At 30.8% G+C, this 24392-nt stretch overlaps 1 protein-coding gene across 2 annotated transcripts in view; it reads left to right on the top strand.

The window, feature by feature from the left end:
- Window positions 1-3533: 3533 nt before the first annotated feature.
- Window positions 3534-24392, top strand: part of LOC123013019 (protein big brother) — a 57984-nt gene continuing 37125 nt past the window's right edge. For both annotated transcript variants that reach the window (XM_044411305.1, XM_044411306.1), the window contains exons 1-2: window positions 3534-3743; window positions 10788-10976. In XM_044411305.1, coding sequence (XP_044267240.1) covers window positions 3567-3743; window positions 10788-10976 — 366 coding nt within the window. In that variant the 5' untranslated portion in view covers window positions 3534-3566. The remainder of the gene's footprint in view (window positions 3744-10787; window positions 10977-24392) is intronic.

Raw genomic sequence — 24392 nt, 5'->3', positions numbered from 1 at the left:
AAAAAAATCGCATAGGTAACTCAAAAACAAAATTTCGTTCTGAAAATACGATCACATTTTTTATATTACTTTAATTTATATTAATTATTATTTTCTGGAGGCAAATGATTAAAAATAAAACCGCTTGGTTCCATACTTTATATTCACCCTGTATAACTACAGAACAATAGCTTGTGCTATACATTTTTCTGTTCTTGAATTGGCTAAATTCGAGTCACGTGATGCGTTTCTTGACATCTACAAACTTGTTTATAATTTAAGAAAAGCGGCAAAAGCTTCCTTCAAATTATCAAGCAATTATCTGCTTGATTATTGTTTCTAAAAAGCGGTAAATATACTAGGTGAATTATAAATTCTCCGTTAAAAAAAACAGGGTGTTGCTGGGCGGAAACATTTTGAACATTTGCCACAGTTTTCTATTTTAAATCATTGTTATAGTGTTATTGTGTTTCCAGTTTATTTATTTCTCAATTTATGGAACTTAACGTGTTTTTATTAACACCCTGTATAAGTAAAGACTTCAATAAGTAAAGACTTTAATCAAGCAAAAAAATCTATAAAATTTTTCATGTTTCAAGTCGACATTTTAAAACTAGAAATTATCAAAAAAGTCACAACACTGCGTCCTAATGATAATAAAATGCAAAATAAATTTTATATTTTAAAAAACATTCCACCGATATCAGCGATTTTTTCTGCAATTGTGTTGACGACCTGTTTCTCATAATTAAGGCTCGGATTATATGCACGAAAAATCCGTAAAATATGCGCATATATATGCACGTATTTTCACAAAAATATGCACAAAATATTAAGAAATATGCTCGAATATATGCGATATGCAAAACTTTTAACAATAAAAAATCGAAGTTGGACTAAATTTTTATCCTCGAGTACACTAAAGGTATTCGTTTTATACCAGTTAAATAAAAAGTATGGAACCAAACATTTTTTGCTTAAACTATTTGTTTTTTTAAAAACTAATTGATGAATTAAATGTTTTATCAAGAATAAAATTTTTCGAATTTTTTGTCTGTTTTTGAGTTCTACAAAAATTTTATTTTTTTAAATCGCAACCCACTAAAAAATGTTTTGTATACTCTCCCAAAAACAACTGTGTTAGAGAATATCTACTTTTTATTAATTAAAAAAAAATAACATAAATTACAATTTTGACCAAAAAAATCGCATAACTCAAAGCAAAACAACATTTCGTTTTGAAAATACGATCAGATTTTTTATATCACTTTATTTTATATTAATTATTATTTTCCAGAGACAAATAATTAAAAAAAACCTTTGGTTCCAGGGGCGGACTGGCAAATTTTTATATGGAGTGCTAAGTTGAAATGAGGGCCCAATATTCAATACAATAAAAATATGTATAAAAACTACTTATCACTTAATGTAGTAAATTTTTTTGAAGGAGTTTGTTTTCTCTATTGAGATTGTGACGTCAGTTGAAATCATGATGGTTTAATAAACGAAGATCAAGTTTTTAGATGAACGTCACAGAGGCTGCTTGTAATTTTAATTTTTGTTTTTCTTTTCGTTTCTGTGCACCAAATTTATACTAGATTTTTCCATTATTTATGCCCACTAATAATTAAAAAAAAATTAAAATTAAATTAAATTAAGTAAAAACGATATTTTATATCGGTTGATTACAAAATGTGTGGCATAATTTTAATTACGAATACCCCTCTACAATTTAGAATAGATAGTTCAGTATTTATTGACCCACCTCAAAAAAATTACAACTTTCCAAAAATCTTTATGAAAAAATTATTTTCTGCAAATATTTTTGTTTCCGTTTATCCGATTATTATTAAATTTTGCATGTTAAAGGACAAAAAGACACTCTTTGATTTGGTGTAAACGGAAGTCTTGTAGAAGCTATACATTTCCGGTAGCAATGGGTACTCCCAGTTTTGGGATCATAACTTTTTTTCGGCTTATTAATTTCTGTTTTTGATGCAGCCCAACCATTTTTTATTATAAAAAAGGTAGTTTCATATCGCCAAAATGTACCCTTCTCGAGTTATTTGAGTTTAAACTAAATTCTACACCGCGCTGCAAAATCAGAATTTATAAATTTTGAGCGTACCTTGGAAACAATCCACTACGAATGACATCGCTGTCAATGCTGTCATATTTAATGTAAATTTCATTAAATCTAAAGGAACATTTGTTCATTTCTTGATGATTATAAAAGCTGTAATTTTTCTATTGCTTGATGAGTTGGATTAATAAATACAGTGCTATCTATGTTCATTTGTAGAGGAGCTAAAATCATTGAAATTATAGAAATTATAGTTTTATTTGTTATGATGGCAATTTTTTAATTCCTTTAAACTAAACACACTTAGCTTCTGTGAAAAACGCGTTAGCTCTATGCAATATCAAATTATAACCTTTTAGTGCATTGTGGAAAGTTTATTTGCAAATTTAAAATTATTGATATTATTTCAATGAGCTCTTGACATAATAAGTCTACCATAATTGAGGGCCCGTAAGACTCGAGCACCCCTGGCCAGTCCGCCCCTGTTTGGTTCTAAACTTCATATTCACCCTGTATAAAATGATTTTAAAGAGGAAACACGCAGCAGGATACTAATTCTTTGAGTCCGGCTTACGAATTGCTGGTTGTTTTCTCTTTAACATATTTTGTAATCGGATCATTTTCTTAAACTGGCCAATTTTTAACTTGAACTGAAATTTGTGATTTGAAGAAAATACGAACAAATATGCATTATTTCCTAAAATATGCACGAAGTTGCCAAAATATGCAAATTATGCATTTTTTAATTGGCTTATTTTAATCAAAAATATTAGACATGCATAGAAAACTTACAATTTTGTTGATATACCTCTTAATAACAAATATGCATTTTGCATATAATCCAAGCCATATCATTGAAAAGTCAAAGTGTTTTCTAATGGCACCAAACAAAAAGGGTTCGACCAAAATTTTGAAAAAATTGAAACCTTTAGAAATAGATCAAATAGGGTTTTTTGAAGATTCGGAAAATTGCAGAAAACGTTATATTGGGCAAAATGAATTGAAAATAATGACTGAAAAACTGTAAAACTGGAAAATTTTATCTGTATTAGGTCAGGTACCGGCCGCTTTTTCCTGGAAACGCCGTCCCATCTCTGGAATTTCCCTAATCACTCTCAAACCTTCCACCCTTATTCTATAGCAGCAATAAACTTTACAACAGTCGTTGTAAACCATGTCCCCATCTGCCATAAACCCGAAAACGTCCCGTCCAAAAGTATCAATTGGCATCATAAAAAATCGCCGCCAAATAATAACACACCGAAATCCTTTTGAGAAGCATAAAGCAGATGTATGCAAACAATGAGATTATGAGATAAATCCCATAAAGCGGCCCACTTTACTTTCATAGGTCCGCCGCGGAGGGGGCCCTCGCGGCTCCCCATTGGCCGTCGCGCGCCAACTCCGCCCTGCAGCCCCATCGCCAAGCCCCCGGAGTCCGGACTCGGACTCAGTACTGCTTTGGCTTTCGCAAAGTGAGGTTGTTGGCGCGTGAGCTAGTGAAATGCACTCGATGAACGACCCCACATCGGCCCTTGCAGGGATGCTGCCCTTCGAATCGATCGGATTGTACGAACAGCCCAAACCCAGGTTCATTTTCAAGATGCCGAGAGTGGTGCCCGACCAAAAGAGCAAATTCGAGTCCGACGAGCTCTTCAGGAGGCTCAGCAGGGAGAGTGAGGTCAGTGGTGGCCGTCAAAAGTGACCTTTAAAAACTGGAGTTGCGTAAGAAAGAGACCTTGTGAATGAGATTTGAGCGGTTTACCGTTTTTCTAAGCTAATTCTAATTGGCAATTTTTCGGACATTTTGCCCCCAATTTTAACCCCAACAGAGGTACAAAATTCCTTTTTTTCAAATAAAATACAGGGTGTCTCAGCGACTTGAAAAAATCCATTATCTTTAAATGGTAAAATTTAACAAAAGTTATACAGAGTGGTTATGAATGATTTTCATCTAGCCAGCTGTGAATTTTCCATGTAAGATAAAAAATGCCGCTTTACAAAAATAGGGGTACCTACTTGTTGTAACTCAAAATTAAAAAATCGCCGTTTACTAAGCGTCTACTTCAATTATAAACTTGTTTTCTTCTAAAGTATACAATATTATCAATTATTATTAGAAATTAGTTGAAACAATAAAAATTTAATTAACAACAATTTATTATTAATTAATAAGTGACACTAATGACAGAGTTAGAGCTTTCAAAAAAGTAGAGCGGCACAAATAAAGTTACATGCAAAAAAATTACAAAGCTGGCTAGATGAAAATCATTTATAACCACTCTGTATAGAACATTGATAAATACTAATCTAGTCCATCGCCTAAAATTATTTTCAACTATACAGCGTGTCTCAAAAATAAGTTACAATACAAACTTGTGTTTTTTTAAATGAAACACTATATGTTTCTTAGCGTTTTTGGATGTAGATTTTTATGACAATGTTTTTAAGCTAAACTTTTATTGGTCGATTTTGCTTAGTTTTAAAAATAAGACGGTTTTATTGACTAAAAACATGCACTTTTTAAAAATTTATTACCCAAAAACTAAGACATCTAGAAATATTTTTTTTACTACCGCAAAAAAGAAGAATTTTTTTCAGTGTGTTGCATTTGCAAAGATAAAAAAATGAAGGCGTTTGTTAAAAGTTCAATAACTTAAAAAATTTAAATGGAACACCCTATTTATTGTTTTTGTATTAAAAAAAATAAATTGCCTTTCTAAAATTATTTACTTTTAGTCAAAAAGTGCATAGTTGCACAAGAGATGGAAGAAATAAATAAAAACATTTGTGTTAATTATTTCTTTAAAAAGTGCATGTTTTCGTCAAAAAAAACCGTATTATTTCTAAAACTAATAAAAGTTTAAAGTAAAAACATTGTTTTAAAAGGCTACATCAAAAAATGCCAAGCAAACGTAGGGTGTTTGTATCGTAACTTATTTCTGGGACATGCTGTATGGTTGAAAATAATTTATATGATGCACTAGATTAGTATCTATCAACGTCCTATATATATTTTTTTTAATTTCACCATTTAAAGGTCACTAATGGACTTTTTCAACTCGCTGGGACACTGTATAATAATTAAAAAAAAATGCAAAAATTGAAGTACTTACCATTTTTTCTCTCTATATGATTCTCTTTATTAAAAAAACTTTTTTTCTGAAAATTGAAATACAAACAGGTCAATTTAAGACATAAAAATTTATAAATTACTTTGTATTTTGGAAAGAATAAAAAATTTGAAAACAGTTTATAATCCTTAGTTTCAATTAGAAAAAGAATTTTTTCACTAAGTACGTTTCACAGATATTTCCCATTTTGTTATTTAGTTTCAAGATCTTGTGCGTCTGGGTGGTCCTTTTTATTTTATAACAACTTTATAATTAGGATTCGGACTCCTTTTACAGAAAAAATAGGAAACAGTTGTTTAGATCGTTAAACCATTTTGAGTGAATAAGTTGTAACTAAACAAATTATTTAATGACTATTAGCTTTAATAAAAAATAAATTTGTTTTTAATTACGTTTCACTTTCTACCTTGTTTGTGTCTGGATTTTAAATAATTTGTCTAAAAAATTCCAAAAACTCATTTATTAGCGCGAAACTGGGGAATTTTGTTATTTCCCATTTCATGGGTGTTCATTAGTTCTGTAAATAAATTGTTTCAAATTCAGTAAAAGTAACAAATATGAATGACTTGCAATATTGTATAAAAATATCAAGGTGTAAAGTCACCTGAAATGCACAAAAACGCGCATAAAAAACTTTATTGTTATTAAAAAGTTTGTAATTATTTCTACCGCGAAAATCAAGGCTGGATATTATTGAAAGTATTTTGTTTGTGTACGAAAACGACCCTTGACGTACCACAATGCTTATTTTTACATTTTTTATTAATTTGGCGCCAAGATTCCTTTACGTTGTAACCACAAGGCACCATATGGTAACTCGAAAACATCTCTCAGTTTACCAACCTAGTGGAATTCATATTTTGACCCATCATTCTAAGAATGAGCTCAATATATGAGCAGTGGCGTAGTTGGATCTTTGGTTTAAGGGACCAAAGTACATATTTTATTTGACTAATGTATCTATCTCATTATCCAAAATAATAAAAATTACAAAATTGCTCAATACCTATTTATCTAATGACAAACTTTATTTTTGCAAAAAATAGATACCGAATAAATTGTTGTGAACAAAATTAGGTATTATTATTACTGATTTCTTAATTAATCTTAAACTAATGGCCAAACTTGATTTTTTACATTATATTCTCAAAAAGATTAAATTTCTTGTCTATACAGGCTGCGCCAGAACTCGCGCCTCAGAGAAAAGATAGAATACCAGGAACATGGAAAAATGTTTAAAAAATTTTACCTATAAAAATTTCGAAGTTATGAGAGTTTAAGTTTTGCACTTTGACTCTATTTATTTCTGTTGGAAAAATAATTTTCCAAGCTTTTTTTTTCTACCAGCTATTAGAAGAGAAAACAAGGAAGCTGTATCCTAAACAGTAACTCTGTTTAATGTTATTTATGGCTTTTATTGGCAACATTTTTGTACTTTTACTAAATAATTATAAAAAAACATGTACAAGATCATCAGTATCATTAAATAGACATTAAAAAATGTCAAATGTAAAAAAATAAATGTCAAATTTTTTTGACAGATAACATTTTTTCCATGTTCCTGGTATCCTATCTTATACTTGAAATTTTTTTTCTGGGGCGCGTGTTCTGACACCCTGAAGGTTTTTAAAATTTTGTAGCAGTTCTTCTCAGAATAATAGATTTGTCACCAAACTGGTAAAACCAACCTATTTCACAAATTATCTGTAAATTTATAAGAAAATAACTCGAAAGTGTAATTACTATATAAGGTGTCCGGAAAGTTGCACACCTCTTTAAAAAGGGAGTAATTGGGTAGTCCCCCAGAGTACTAAAAAAATGTTTAAAGAATTGTATGTGTCAAAAAATTTTGACACATATTTTGTGACATTTGAAATTTTTTTAAGTCTATTTAATGATACTAAATATGATTACCAAAAATAGGAGACTAATTTTAGAAATACATACAGGGTGTATGTACAGAACTCGCGGCTTAGAGAAAAATTTCAAGTTAGATAAGATTCCAGAAACAAAAAAAATTCTATTTGTCAAAAAATTTTGACATTTATTTTTTGACATTTGACTTTTTTAGTCTATTTAATGATACTGAAAACCATAAATAACAGTTCTAAACAGAGTTATAATTTAGGATACATCTTTTTTGTTTTCTCTTCTAATAGGAAAAAAACTTGGAAAATTATTTTTCCAACAGAAATAAACAGAACTAAATGCAAAATTTAAATCCTCATAACTTCGAAATTTTTATAGATACGATTTTTTTTTTAATTTTTGGTACAGTGTCACGGAGGTGCGCGACTTTCCGAACACCTGCATAAAACAATGTAGTATTTTCATAGGTATTCGGAGATTTTTCAATAGTAGCTGCATAAAATATAGGTAATGTAGAAATTTTTTGAATAAAAAACAGTCACAGGCAACCAAGATTGCAAAGTTTTTTTTAAAGTCACACTCGAAAATTATGACACTGCAATAGTACCTCAATAATCAAAAATAATAGGGTAGATCTGGGAAAGATAGACCAGCGGGAGTTTCCCGGATTAGCCATTTTTCTTATGGAATTAACTTTTTTTAAAATATAGATATGAAAATATTGACTCAGAAAATAATTTACAGGGTGATTCACAAGATATAGTAGATACTGAAATCTTAAACTTTGCAACCAATTTAAGACGATTTTGAAAATTTTTCATTTAGACTCGCAATTTTTTTACGTAATCTGTGCATGCAAACACATCGCCCATTAAAATTTCAACTATACTTTGTGAATTACCCTGTATATTTCAGTAAAGTGTTAAACTTGATATTTTTAACATGTTGAAAATTATACAAAAATCTGCATTTTTCAGGTTGTTTCTATAACATATTTTAATAATAAATATTGTATCATTATTTTGGTACCTAATGAGGTTCGAAAAATTATAAAAAAGGCAAATTAACTGAAAAAAAATTGTTTTTTATTCGTAGCTGTAGTCTGAATAAATAAGTAAAATAAAGAGTTTGTATTTATTGTCAATAGGTATTTTTTGAGTTATTTGAAAAAAAATTCTGAAGCGGTACATTTCAGCTTCAGGTTTTCAGTGGTGCCGCGCCACTGCCTCGTCCATTACGTAAATGCATCCATCGAATTGACATATGCGGCCCCCTCGGGCGCGGAATTCCTAGATAAGAAATGCGTCATTTCGCTCTTCTTACGTTGGCCACTTGTTCTGTTGCGTACACGTCGACGTTTTGCGTTATGAACAAGTGTGGAAGAATTCGTTCCACGTCCGGTCGCCGCGCTCTTATTACTCATTTAGTCATGGGCTCGTTTTTCATTTCCCTGAATTTCTTCATCATCGTGTCAGTGGTACAAGGTCGGAGAGATCCTCGAACTCTGCTTTTGGTAGTAATCACTAGGGTCGATCTAAGTCGTGAAAACAACGACTTGACGCGCGGTTTTTCCCTGAATTCGCCGTATTTTGATGAGATTCTACCGAGAATCGGGGAATTTTGATCCGCGTAATTGGCAACTAAGTCAGGTTGGGAATTGATGTCTTGTTCTCAAACGAAATAAACTTTTTTTTTCACTACTAATTGAGGGGTTGGGAAGTTGTTAGTGACCAATAATCATTTTCATTATTGACCAAGAGCAAAGAGGGTAATAAATCTAGAATATTATTCCGAGTTGAAATTAGTGAAAAAACCACATATTATACAGAGTGTCCCAGCGAATTGCAAAAGTCCATTAGTGACCTTTCAATAGTAAAAGAAAAAAAAATGTATAAGACGCTGATAGATACTAATCAACCATACAGCATGTCCCAAAAATAAGTTACGATACAAACTTGTGTTTTTTTTAATGAAACACCGTATGTTTCTTTGCATTTTTGGATGTATAGCCTTTTAAAACTTCTGCAAAGAAGAAAGTACAGAATTTAAAGCTGTAGCAATTTTTTAGTGTTTTGCATTTGTAATAGTATATTACATAACGAGCACGAAAAGTGATAAATAACGCACAAGCGGGAAAGTTGCGCACGAGGCGTTAGCCGAGTGCAGGCAATACCGAGAGTGCGTTAGACACTTTCCTGCAAGTTTTGTACACTATTTTTCCTACGACCATAAATATTTTTTTTCTTACGAACATATTTTTTTCTCATAACGATTTATTTTTTATAATGCATACAAAAAAAATACGTTGAATGAAAAAATGCAAAACATTCGAGTGTGAATTGTGCGTTAGATTTCTAACACACAGTGCGAAAACAATTCGCACAGGTTTTTGACCTCGTACGATATTGCCAATTTTCGCGCATATGTAATTATGCGTTATGATCTAGTTTCGTATATGGTCGTAGGAAAAGATTAATAAATTAAGAAAATTGTGAAAATTTAAATAACTTTTGTATCTAATAGATTGATAAATTGTCTATTTAAAAAAATAAACCTTTAATGCCTAGAGTTGATAAATGACAAGATATGGCAATCATAGTACCTAATTCCACCCCGTTGATATATCCAGAGATTATAAAGGTCATTATAAATACTGAAATTTGAATAATTTTTTTGTAAAAATAAAGAATAATAAGTTCAGTTTAACACAAATGTGATTATTAAGTGATATTTCTTCCATCTCTTGTACAACTGTGCACTTTTTGGCTACTGAAACAATAGTGATTATTTTTTTTAATGTTACTCGTGAAATATCTTTTTAGTTATTGAATATAAACCCATAAAAGTAAATAATTTTAGAAAGACAATTTAATAATCTTTTAAATGAAAAAACAATAAATAGGGTGTTTTATTAATTTTTTTTAAGTTATTGAACTTATAGCAAACGCCTTCATTTTTTTATCTTTGCAAATGCACCACACTAAAAAAATGTTACAACCTTATAGCTTGTACCTTCTTCTTTGTGGTAGTAAAAAAAATATTTCTAGATGTCTTAGTTTTTGAGTAATGAATTTTTAAAAAGTGCATGTTTTCGTCAAAAAATCCGTTTTATTTTTAAAACTAAGCCAAATCGACCAATAAAAATTTAGCTTAAAAACATTGACATAAAAATCTACATCCAAAAACGCTAAGAAACATATGGTGTTTCATTTAAAAAAACTTATTTTTGAGACACGCTGTATAGTTGAAAATAATTTTAGGCGATTTATTTAGAGTAAAAAAGTTTTTAAGTATGTTGGGCATCATCAGAAGAATTTATACCAAATTATTTAATTTTGAACAAACTTTTAATTTATTAATCTTTACAAATGCAAAACACTAAAAAATTGCTACAGCTTTAAATTCTGTACTTTCTTCTTTGCAGAAGTAAGAAAAAAATTGTTCTATCTGTGTAATAAATTCTTAAAGTGTATGTTTTCGTCAAAAAACCGTCTTATTTTTAAAACTAAGTAGAATCGACCAATAAAAGACTAGATTAGTATCTATCAATGTCCTATATATAATATTTTTTAATTTTACTATTTAAAGGTCACTCGCTGGGACACCCTATATGTTATTATTTCCCTCGATACTACAGGTCTCGGGTATTAAACAGTTTGGGTCTACCTTGTGATATAATATACATTTTTTTCTTTTTTAATTTAATTATGATCTATTTCCAGGTGCGCTACACTGGCTACCGAGACCGGCCCCAGGAGGAGCGCCAAGTGCGTTTCCAAAACGCCTGCAGAGAAGGACACACCGAGATCGCGTTCGCCGCCACCGGCACCAACCTCCAGCTCGTTTTCACACCACCCACCACTGGATATATGCCGGACAAAGAATGCGATTTTGATAAAGAGCCCGGAAAGGTGAGTAAGTTAATTTTCGCGAAACCGGACCTGTTTCGTGGTCAAAATGGCGCCCGAGGACGCAGCCAATGGCGAGCCGACGGCTATATTGATCGTCGCGACGCCATGCTAAGCGTCGGATACAGCTCGTCCAAAAGACTCATTCGCAAAGGGATTAGGGAGGATTTAATCCTAAGATAATGACGAGCAGTAAATTGATTCTATTTTTTACAGTATAAGATTTAAAAAAAAGAGTAGAAATAAAATAAATTAGATTTTTAAATATATAGGTTGTCTTATCTAAGACCTTCTGCTGTTTTTTATTCCTTAAAATTAGCTAAACATTTTTAACTTCTAAATATTATGAGAGATATTCTAAAAAAATCGTTATGAAAGTTCCTAAAATAGTTATTGTATGTTTGCGAGTGTTTAAGAATAAGTGCTTCTAAATTGTTTTTTTTCATACAGAATTTAAATTCCAAACCGTTAAGTTTCCGTCAATTTTACTTACCTTAATATGTATTAATTAATTTTTAGTTCATAAACTCCATACTCCAATACAAATTTCGTCTCCTGGTACTCGAAAATGTTTATTGTGTGATATGATTTTCTTTAAATTTTACTTAAAAAAATTAATAAGTGTGACCGATGGAGATAACGGGTTTTAATTATAATTTTGTTTAAAAAATAAAAAAGTGTCAATAAAAACATTGGAATAAAACCAACAAAAATCTTTTTCAGAAATTTTATTATTAAAAAAAATCCAAATTTGTATTTTGCAATGAAAAAACATGATTAGAGCTGTAAAGTACACTCTCTTTAGCCTCTTTCGTCTAAAAGAGGGAAGAAATAGTAATAATAATAACAATTTCTGTTTTAATTATTTATTTTCCATACCTACTTTATTTTTTGTAACTGTGAAAAAACTTGCCTTTTTACATAAGTCAAGAACATGAAACCAATACATACAATGCAAATCCCAACACAGAATTATACAATTATGGAATTTATTTTGAGTCAGTTGATTTCAGTTTCAACTTTAATAATTGATTATTATTATTCTAAATCACGTCTGACCATGTTTCAATAGAGATGTATAAAAAATTTAAATCAAGCATTTTATAAAGAAATTTTTAAATGTTTTTTTGCAAGTCTAGAAATTTTTTAAGCCGGTATTTCTTGACATTTTCTTAGTCTCCTCAATTGTCTTTTGTAACACGATATTTTCTAAAGTCTCAATTTACATTTTTTTAAATTTGAGCATTTCATTTTCATTTCATTCTATTTGAGAAATTTCTAAACGTTTTTTGCAAATATAAAACCGTTATTTCTGGACACTTCTTTAATCTCCCCCACTGTCTTTTCCAACACGATGTTTTAAAAAAGTCTCGATTGACATTTTTTTAAATTAAACATTTCTTTGAGAGATTTTGAAATGTTTTTTTGCAAGTCTAGAAATTCGGACACTTTTTTAGTCTCCCCAACTGTCTTTTGTAGCACGATGTTTTGAAAAGTTCGATTGACACTTTACTAAATGAAACTCTTAATCAAATTGGCTAATTATTATTATTATTATTACTAAATTGCGTCTGACCATGTATGAAAAATAAGTTTAAACTTGTCACCGTTGAACTGAGACGATTGTACATTCTAAACACTAAATAAATTTTTCGTCTTTGAGTCTCATACAATAACTTGCTATCGATTTCATTTTTTTATTACCAACACAAAAGTGAAATAAAAAATTCTATCACAATGTAAATTGAAACAATTAAAGGGTCTCTAAGGCTGGCAGCCTTGAACATTAATTTACATATGTACTTCAACTACACCTCTTAAATGTCATGTTTGAGTGAATTTGTCAATTTAACATTGACAGTAACATTATTGTAGTCATTGAAAGTCTTTTTGGTATAATTTGCAAGTATTTTTCGTTTATTGGCTTTTGTTCTGGGTCTCATTGGTTCCTTACGATTAAGTAACTTCCATGAAATCAGGCATAAATGCACTTGTGTTAGTGTAAAATATTGAAATAATGAGGGGTCACCGATAAAAATTAGCCCCCCATCATCCTTTATTTATTCTACAAAAAATGGGGCCCATCTTATACAAAAAAACATTCAAATGCTGTTTCAGTACTTTACATATTGTGTCGGCAGTGGCACAAACCACACTCTGTAAATAAAATTGTGATTATTTGAGATATTTGAAATATGAGCGTTGTTTAAGAAGTCCATTATTCAATGAAGTAATTAACAGTACAAACTGAAACCAACGCATTATTTTGACTCTCACATAAGTAACTTTCTGGTTTTCATAAGATCAGAATTAAAGCTTCTTAACGTTTAGGATGTAAGATGCAACTTTGTTTTGTAGACGTCTTAAATTCCAACTTTTTCTTTTTTCTTACCTGAAAGAATGCATAAAATCGTCTTTAGTTTTAAACCCTTAAAAAAACTCAATGTAAGAAATTACTTGTCCACGCTCGGATATGTTTATGATGATTCCTATTTATGAAATACCGATTTTGCATCCGTTTTCTTCTCAACTTACCCACTGTCCTTTAGAAAATCGGTTTTATACTGATGTACACTAAAAATTCCGAGTTTTAGATACAACATCCAAAAACATTAGAAAACATACTGATGTAATGAATACACTGCATGTAGAACGTCATTTCCAATCTATTACATTAAATTTTGAATGATTTTACAAAGAATCGTACAAAGCAACACTTTCGTCAATAAACAACTTCGTAGATATTGGACTTAAAAAAATCGACGTTTTGTAAACGTGTTGAGGAGAAAAGTCAGATGACGCACCGGTCAACCCTCGTGATTTTTCCCATATAAGACAAGGGTTTTAAGTTCCAAAGTCCAAAATTACCCTATATTTTTTGAATTAGGCAAGAATACGTTATTTTCACCCCGGTGTTTGGAGAGAAAACAGAGAAAAAAAAATTGGAAATAATGAAGTCGTGTAGATTTCGGCACGCGCCACTCCCTCGTATCCTCCCAATCTGCAATATCGATCTGGTCCCCTCGGTGGTCCTCTGGTGTCAAGTGGGGGCGCATGCTTGAAATGTTTAAGAAGTAAACATCTCCTCCGACAGCTGTTAAAATTCCTCGTAACACAATAGTTTTCAGGCTTGTAAATTACTCACTCCTGAAGAATTCCAAATTACATAGACGTCCATTTGATTTGAATAATTTCAGACGAAGGCAATTATCGGCCATTAGGGCAACAGGGACAAAGAGCAACAGCCGATGTCTGCACCGAGGAGCGTTTTTAATTTATGTCTCGGGGCAGAGCTTTTGTCGCCAGTTGTATAGCGAGAACGGACCAATTTAGTTTTAAAACGGCTGTAAATCTTCCGGTCGTATTGTTCTAAGACGGGGCTCCAGGGGCGTCGTGCCCCGAGGAACATCCGGAAGATTAGCCCTGATGGACACACTTTTACACAATTTCCAACAAAATCCCCTTTTAAAAATCTCGCCCCCTCACAGATCTGTGACAAATTACTCAGATATTAAACTAGCATCCCTCGTGTAGAATTGATGTTCAACCAGGTGATGCATCCCAACAATAAAAAGGGTTTGTTTAATAAACTGGCCCCCTTTAACTGGACGATGACAAATGATTGAAAACATCACGCTACGACTCGAAATAAATCACCACGACGCCTTCCAATTAGACGTCCAAGACAACAAAACACCTATTATGTCATTACACGAAGACAAAAGGCCGTGTTGTGTTCCACCTACAATGGACGCGTGCGCCCTTTTGTCTTTTCATTTAAACGAATCTTTTTTCCGAGGGTGATAAGCGACACGCGACTCGAAGATTTCCATCGCTTTTTAATTTTCAATGAACGTGACGTTTGCAATTTAGAAATGCTTGAATTGTGTCCGAAAATGCTACGGAATTGTTATTGCGTGCGCTCGAATGCCACGCCGACGGCATATGGATGATGATGCCCTTTCTTTGGGGCCTAGCACGCGTCTTTTGTGCTCGTTTAATTACACCGACAATTTTAGGTTCGATCGACCGTGTAAAGGACGGGCCCAATTAGCGTCAACTAATTATACTAGAAACGGACCTGCACTAAAATGGGTGAAATTCACCCAAAAATAACCAAGTTTTTTTTTTGGGAAATTTAGCAAACTAGACACATGCCTCCTTTTGGAGATAAAAATAAAAATAAAAATTACAGTAAAACAGTCTGTGAGAGATTTAGGTATATTACTTGATAGTAAATTAACTTTTATTCAACACCTTGAATTTATCATTTGTAGAGCTAATAAGGCACTTGGCTGCATAAAACGTTATTGTCGTGATTTTAGAAATTTTAATTCCATCAAAATGCTATTTGTTTCACACGTACGTTCAATCCTCGAATATGGTTCGATAATTTGGAATCCACATTACAAAATTCATGTTGGTAGGCTTGAAGCAATACAGTTTAAGTTTTTTAAATATATAAAATGGTTGCTGCCTTATTATGTGCTAGATAATTACAATATTTCCTTAAATTATATGTCTCTTTCTACACTTGAAATTAGAAGAAGATATCAGGCTTTATGTTTTGTTTATAAACTTTTAAATAATTTGATTAATGATACTTCAATACTAAATTTAATTAATTTTCACGTTCCACAGTATAATAGTAGATCAAACCGTTTGCACACAATAATTATCTGTTTAATTCTCCTCTAAATGATCTTTCAAGAATTTGTAACATGTACAGTGTCAAGTTGGACTTTTTTAATTTTAAATCCTTTAATAGTCTCAAGCGTTTTCTAAAAGTTTCGTTGAGTTAGTCATTTAGTATTCTTTAATTATGTTTATATGTGATTTGTTTTCTATTATAATTTTACCATTACTTAATGTAAAGGATATTACCGTTAAATAAAGTTATTATTATTATTATTAAATTTGCCAAAAAAATAGCAGTTTTTCAATGAAGTGCTCTATTTTTATAAAAAACTTCTTTAATCCATTAATTTTTGTTTTGTTTTATCGATTTGTGTCAAGAAATCTGCATATTGTCTATATTTTTGATTTTATCACAAAGTTTCTCGATAACTATTTATGGTAGAACACTGATCTTTTTTGTATATGACTGAAAATGTAATTTTCTTTTCAACGGTACCAAACATAAAAGGTTATCACCAATAAGTCTGGAGTTATTGGCAATTGACCGCTCCGGGTGCCAAAAATCGACCAAAATCTCGACAAAAATCAAAAAAAATTTCAACTTTAAATTGATCCATATAACGTTTTTTACATTTCTAGAGGTTTTAAAGAATCAAAAAAATGCACGCTTGAAATATGGTTTTCTGGACGTAAAATTACCCGCTGAACAAGCAACATGCAACAAGTTAAAATACTCTACGATGTATAGTTTTTGAGATATTGAGTAATAAAGTTAAGAATAAGGCTACAAGCTTAAGCACTACAGGGTGTTCACCATGGAAATTTCATCAGTTATTATAAGAGATACGAGGTCGGTAAAGTCGCACATTTTTATGCTGAACAATAACCTGAAAGAAAATTTAATGTGTCATTTTTAGTTTTTGAGTTATTGCAAAAAAAACGGAATTTTGTAATTTTTGTTTTTATTTTTTCAAGCGGAAACTAAAAGACCTAGACGTTTTTAAGGCACTTTTTTACAAGGAATTTAAATCTGTCATCGTATTTTCCAAGGCGCTCTTAATCTCAGAGTTACAACACTCCACTTTGGATTTTCTTATGAACGCCATATTTGATTTCTGTATTTTTGAAACGTCTTTTTGTTCCTGATTCCAACGATATATCACACAATATGATCAAATTTTACATGCTGATCAAAATTACTTTTTTTATTTTGTAAATTGCAGCAAAACTATATCTCAATGATATAAAAATGTTCCGGGAAATCGATTGGCGTCAAGAAAAATGCAAAGTTCGTAATAGTTTTGAAGTTATAAGCGGATTTATATTTTTGATATTTTTGACTTTATCAGAAATTTTCTCGATAACTATTTATCGTAGAACAGTAACCTTTCTTTGCTATGATAGAAAATTAAATTTGCTTTCGAATGGTACCAAACATAAGAGGTTATAACCAATAAATCCGGATTTATTCGCAATAGACCGGTCCGGGTGTCAAAAAACGAACAAAATCTCGACAAAAATCAAAAAAAAATTCAACTTTAAAATTGATCCATTTAACGTTATTTACATTTCTAGACGTCTTAAAGACACAAATAAGTGCATAAAACGCTATTGGGTCAAGTTTAAAAACTTTCGAATTTTTTGAATTTTTGTATGTAAAATTAATCGTAGAACACACCTGTACAAACCGTTAAATAGGAGTCATAGTTTAGATATTATTTTTTTATGAAAAAAATTAAAAATGGCTCTGTACCCGGAACTATAACCCGGAGCGAATCCGGATTTAGTCCATTAAATAGATAATTTAATGTAGATTCTGATGTTTCTTGGCATTTTGCTCTAAGTTTTATAGTTTCGTAGAAAAACGCATTTAAAGTTTCACAATTTTGACAAATGTTACTTTTTGAACGACGATTACGGCCAAACTATTAGACTTAGAGCAAAAAGCTCAAGACCATCGTAATCAGCGTAAAAAAATCCATCGATTGACGCCAAAGCCAAGTCAATATCTCGCAAAAAAAAATTTGAATCTTTAAACGCCGATTACGGCGAAACTAGAAGAGATAGCACAAAATGTTTGGCAAATTCGTAATCAGCGCGTCAAAATCTATCGGATAAAATAGGTTTAAATTAAATCATTAAGACGTGTACAAAAACACTAGTTTTAACAAATTTTTACTTTTTTTTAATTTGTAAATTGCTGCAAAACTGTACTGTACTGTATGTAAGATGTTCCGGGAATCGATTGGCGTCAAGAAAACTGCAAAATTCGTAATAATTTTGAAGTTATAGCCAAATTTATATTTTTGATATTTTTGACTCTATCAGAAATTTTTTCGATAGCTCTTTATCGTAGAGCACTGATCTTTTTTTGTGTATGATAGAAAATTAAATTTTCTTTTCAATGGTACCAAACATAAGAGATTATCACCAATAAGTCCGGAGTTATTGGCAGTAGACCGCTCCGGGAGCCAAAATTCGAACAAAAATTTTAAAAAATGCTACTTTAAAATTGATCCGTATAACGTTTTTTACATTTCTAGAGGTCTTGAAAACTCAAAAAAGTGCATAAAACGTTATTGCATTTGTAAAAATCGTCCATGCTAGATCCTAAATTTACCAGAAATAAAAAATGTAAAATGAAAACAGAAATGAATAAAAATGGCCAGAACCCGGAGTTATTTATGTTAATAATATTGTTTGTGGGGTTGGTGGCGCTTAGATTCATTCGATGCAATAACGCCGTGGAGTTGTTTATTTTCGTTCAATTAAACTTAGTTATTTTCCGTTTAGTGTGTCCTAATTGCCGTTTCCCTCCTACTCTTTCGAATCGTGAGGAACAGAATGTACTTCCTGAGCATAAATCCGTGTCTAAATATAGGTCGTAACGGTGTCTAAACCGCGTCAAAGGCTCCAACACAGCTTGGTCTCAGGCCGGGCCTACAGATGCACCCCGACGCCTCCGTCGCGGACCATCCGTCCAATAAAGAGCGGCTCTTCAAAGCCCCGGATTGTGTATCATAAACCTGTGTTTATTGTAACTCTGCCATACCATGCCTTTATAAATAACAGTAAAACGGTTTATGACATTCAGGCGCCTTAATTTTAGCCGCGTTAGACAGCATCATTACGCTCGATTCGTCGACGAATAATCGGCGGTTAATCACTAAAATTGTTTATTGATTTCTTCTTTGAAACGAAGCCGGACGCAAGGCACGTACGGACGCGGTTGGACATGCTCGCTCATCAACTGATCACAATTACACTTTTTTTAACAGACGAGGAAAAACATTTAAATAACTGAATCTGGGAGCGGTTTTTGACCAACGCAAATACGTGTGAAACAATTCGAACACTAAAGGCGAACAGATATTTAATTATTATTTAATTCCGTTTCAACTAAAATCGAAATTATAATTGTAATAAGAAAAAAACAAAATAAGAAAAGATGAGTCAAGGGTATAGGGTAAGTCAAAATTCTATAGGCCAAAACACAGCAATTAACCCTAATGTCCATTTTAGTAACAAAATGCAGGATTAAAAAAACATTTTTTTCACTACTAGCTGTAAAAGATACCATTATACAGGGTTATTCATAAATATGAAGCAATATTTGAACCTCAAAAATGACCTATAAAATGATGTTAATTTAAATCATAACTCGTGTCCTATCTCTACTGATAAGAATTTTACAGCCCTCGGAATGTGGGTATGGAAATTTGATTTTTTTGTAGAACTATTTGACCAAATATTATAAAATTTGGAACATTTCTCTGTGACAACATACCCTTTAAACTGGTAATCACGAAAACCGGGTACATCCAATCAATTTCCGGTTCCAGCAGTTGCAGGTCAGATTTTCTGTGTTTTTCCATTTTTTTGCTCTCTTAACACCAATTTTTTATTGCCCAAATCGATAGAGTAATCAATTTCGATTAAAAACCGCATAACCTTTAATACCCCTAAAATGGACCGTTTCAAAGATATTTTAATTTAAACTGAGGACTGCACAACGCTGAAATCAAAAAATAGGGATTTTGAATAAGTGGTATCCACGGCAACCAATGACCATGGTTACATAAATCCCTGCCAGGCATCTGTTAACTTTGACGATAAATTTTTGTGAATTTTTTATGATTTAAATGCTATGAGATCCATTTGGATTTATTCTAAGTTATGTTTGGAATCTGAGGTAAACTCTTTTATTAAATATTTTCAATTAATTGTCTAATAATCGTCCAATGTCAAAGTTGACAGATGCCTGACAGCGATTAGTGAGACCATGGTCATTTGTTACCGTGGATATCATCCATTCAAAATCCCTACTTTTTGGTTTCAGCGTTGTGCAGTCCTCAGTTTAAATTAAAATATCTTTGAAACGGTCCATTTTAGGGGTGTTAAAGGTTATGCGTTTTTTAATGGAAATTGATTACTCTATCGATTTGGGCTATAAAAAATTGGTGTTAAGAGAGCAAAAAAATGGAAAAACACAGAAAATGTGACCTGCAACTGCTGGAACCGGAAATTGAATAGATGTATCCGGTTTTCGTGATTACCAGTTCAAAAGGTATGTTGTCACAAGGAAATGTTCCAAATTTTATAATAATTGGTAAAATAGTTCCAAAGTTATTATTAATCAAATTTCCATACCCACATTCCGAGGGCTGTAAAATTCTTAACTAATCTAATGCATCACCTAAAGTTATTTTCAACCATACAGCATGTCCCAAAAATAAGTTACGATACAAACTTTGCATTTTTAAATGAAACAACGTATATTTCTAGGTATTTTTGGATGTAGGCTTTTAAAACAATATTTTTACGCTAAACTTTTATTAGTCGATTTCGCTTAGTTTTAGACATAAGACGTTTTTTTGACGAAAACATGCACTTTTTTTAATTTATTACACAAAAACTAAGACAGTTAGAACATTTTTTTTCTTACTTCTGCAAAGAAGAAAGTACAGAATTTAAAGCTGTAGCAATTTTTTAGTGTTTTGCATTTGTAAAAATTAATAAATTAAGAAGTTTGTTAAAAGTTAAATAACTATCTAATCTAATCTAATAGATTGATAAATTGTCTATCTAAAAAAATTCCACCTCGGATCACTTTTTCTACTATTATTATTATTTCTAGATTGTAAAAGTCGTCATAAATACTGAAATTCAAATTATTTTATTGTCAAAATAAAGAAAGAAAGAAACAATACATAGGGTGTTCCATTTAAATTTTTTTAAGTTATTGAACTTTTAACAGACGTCTTCATTTTTTTAACTTTGCAAATGCAACACACTAAAAAAATGTTACAGTCTTATAGCTTGTACCTTCTTCTTTGCGGTAGTAAAAAAATGTTTATAGATTTCTTAGTTTTTGTGTAATAAATTTTTAAAAAGTGCATGTTATAGTTAAGTTGTTAAGTTATAAAATTTTTAAAAAGTGCATGTTTTCGTCAAAAAATCCGTTTTATTTTTAAAACTAAGCAAAATCGACCAATAAAAATTTATCTTAAAAACATTGTCATAAAAATCTACATCCAAAAACGCTGAGAAACATATGATGTTTCATATAAAAAACGCAAGTTTGTATTGTAACTTATTTTTGAGACTCGCTATATAGTTGAAAATAATTTTAGGCGATGGACTAGAATATCATCTACAGACATGTTTTAAAATTTTATCGTTTAAAGGTCAATATTGGCTGGGACACCCTGTGTTTATTATTATTAGAATGCATTGGATTTTGCTCATTTTTGAAAAAAAAATACCTTGTAAGTTTATAAATATGTAGTATATTAGGCATATTATATTTTTCTAAAAGGCATAAAACCCAATATGAAAAAGACATTTATCCCATCATGTAAAATGTAGCTTTCGTATGATTATTTACTTCATTTAGAGTAAAAATTTTCAAAATATAATTTTTTAAATATGTTGGGCATCTTATATCTCATTATCAGAAAAATTTATCCCAAATCATTTAATTTTGAAAATTAGTTTCTTGTTAAATACTACAATAATATTTATTTTAACCACGTAACGATATCTTTGAAAATGTTTGTTTAATAATAATAATTTTAATAAAATGTATAATTTACGTCAATAGAGGGGCAAATATCCCACTTTTATCCTATTACACTTAAAAAAAAAACACTGAGCCATAGATTTTCTGGGCATTTGATGACCCAGCCATAAAAAACCTCGAGCATGGTAATTAATTTTTGAAATAACAAGTTTTGAATTTTTGAAGGTGTGAATCCAAAATCGAAATTATGACTTTGAAATTAAGTTGGTAACATAAATTGTGTGTTACCAACTGAATTTCAAAGTCTCAGACCACATTACCCCTAGATCCGTCACTGTGCCTCACAAAAAACCCATCTCGTTTTATATCACGACCTATATCGAGTATCTCTTGCGGTCTCTCGCGTACCTTTCATATCTGTTTTCAGCGGTTTTCCGTTTCCTTTCGTATATTATTCGTAATTCGTTCGCTATCGTATTCCGACGCAGATGTTTTCGTATAAACGGGATGTGGGAAAAAGCGCAATTTTGAACATTGTTGTTTACCGGTTGCGAATGCGAATTTCACGTATTGTTGCATTTAAATATTGCTACATTATATGAATAGATTATGTACGGGTGGTCCGAAATTAACAAGCCGGAGCGAGTCCGTCGCTTCGATTACTTTCCACCTCATCGCCTATTCGATACGCAACATTATACTAGAGGCTGTTCACAAACTAGCCAACACTTGACGGGCTTCGAGGGCCTTTTTCGGGATCATTCCAATTGAAATGCACCAATGTGTGAAGAAAAAAACAAATTGTACAGGGTGCTGCATTCTGGATGTCCAAATAAAGAATCTCTAAAACTAAGAGGTTTGGCAAAAACGAGTGGAGCTCATTTTTTGAGAAAATAATATTGGTTAAAACCGCATCCTGCTATCGTCTTTTGTTTTCGACTTACAGACAAAAGTTGACATTTTGGCGAAATCTAAAAAAAATCATATCTTCGTTATTATAGTAGATACAGATTTGAAACAAAGACATTTTTCGAAGAATTTAATAATGTTGTTAAAAAAAATTCAGTTGTTTGTTTAGCCGTAATAAGATGAACTTGTATTATAGATGTATTATAGATGGCTATGACATTTTTAAAAGGCTTGTTTTTTTCTTGTCTAAAAATATATATATTTGTAACAGAATATTATAATACATTTTTAACAAAAAATTATCTTTGATTTTTGTTCACAGTTGGCCATGAAATAATATTGCAACTTTAACTAAAAGAATTTAAACTATTTTATTTAACAAGTGTCACTAAGTACTAAGTAATGAAAAAAAAATGCAAAATAACATTTCTTTGTTTTTAAACAAACTAACATTACCATTGTAACTTTTAGTGACACATAGTGTTGTAAAAACATGTTTTTACATGTGTTGACTGTTGCCACATTGTTTTTCCTATTTCTGGATATGTAATATTTTTTACGAGACGCTCAAATTTTTTCGATATTTCTATCGTATCGTATTTTTTTAATTTTCATAATGTTATCTATTTTTTCATCTATTTCACAGTTCAGAAAACTCTTATTGATTATTAATTATCTACACATTTTAAGTGAAATAGTTTTTCCATGGCCAACTACTTACAAACAAAATATGTATTTCATTTTTTAAGTATAATTATAAAAAAATATTCTGTTACAAATATACATTTTTTAGATCAGGAAAAAATAAGTTTTTCAATATAGCCATAGCCAGCCATCTATGACTTCCACTTAAAAAAATACAAGTTTATCTTATGACGACTAAACAAATACCTAAGTAAAAAAAATGTTAACTATATTATTAAATTCCTCGTAAAAAAGTGCCTAGATGATGTCTTTATTTCAAATCCGTATTTTCTATAATAACAAAGATATAAATTATTTTAGATTTTGCTAAAATTACAACAATTTTTTTTTTAATTTTTTCAATTTTTTAAAAACCGCGTAAGAAAATCAAAGTAAAAGAAAAACGTCACGAGGATTACAAATCTGCATTTGGATTTTCTAAAAAATGATCAGATTTTGAGAAATAGGCCGATTTTCTTTGTCAACCCTAAATTTTCTTATTCAAAACTGCATAAGGCAATTAAAGAAAAACAAATGTTTCCTAAGTAAAATGATACGAAAAACAAATCTGTGCTTAGAATTTAAATGCATGAGTTAATTTTTGAGATTTAGACCGATTTTCGATCGATTTTTACAATTTTTTGAAATCTTAAAATTAAGAAATTATTAAAACTTTTCTATTTGATCCACCTAAATCTCTACCTAAACAGGTGAAACCTTTTTGAAAATTTATATTTGAAAACATTTAAAAAATAAGATTTAGTTTCCCAGAAAAGTGAGAAAAATTAAAAATCTTGATAACACAAAAATTTTGGGTTTGAGAAATTGCAACATGAGGGACTTTGAGAACATAATATGTAAAAGTTAATTTGTAAACAACAAATAAGATATTTTTTCCATTTTCTTAAAAACTGCATAAAAACGAGGACTAAAAATCTGCAAGTGGATTTTGTAAAAAATGATCAGTTTTTGAGATATAGACCGATTTTTTTGTCAACACTAAATTGTGCAAAACTTTTCCAATTTTCTTACACGAAACTGCATAAGGCACTTAAAGAAAAACAAATGTTTCTTAAGTAAAATGATAAGAAATATAACAAATCTGTGCTTAGAATTTAAATGCATGAGTTAGTTTTTGAAATTTAGACCGATTTTTGACCAATTTT

This window comes from Tribolium madens, unplaced genomic scaffold (genome assembly GCF_015345945.1).
Source record: "Tribolium madens isolate multiple individuals breed KSU strain unplaced genomic scaffold, Tmad_KSU_1.1 Scaffold_96;HRSCAF=242;Tcas5.2_LG5, whole genome shotgun sequence".
In the NCBI taxonomy this organism is placed as follows: domain Eukaryota; kingdom Metazoa; phylum Arthropoda; class Insecta; order Coleoptera; family Tenebrionidae; genus Tribolium; species Tribolium madens.
This window is presented reverse-complemented; position numbering and strand designations above follow the sequence as displayed.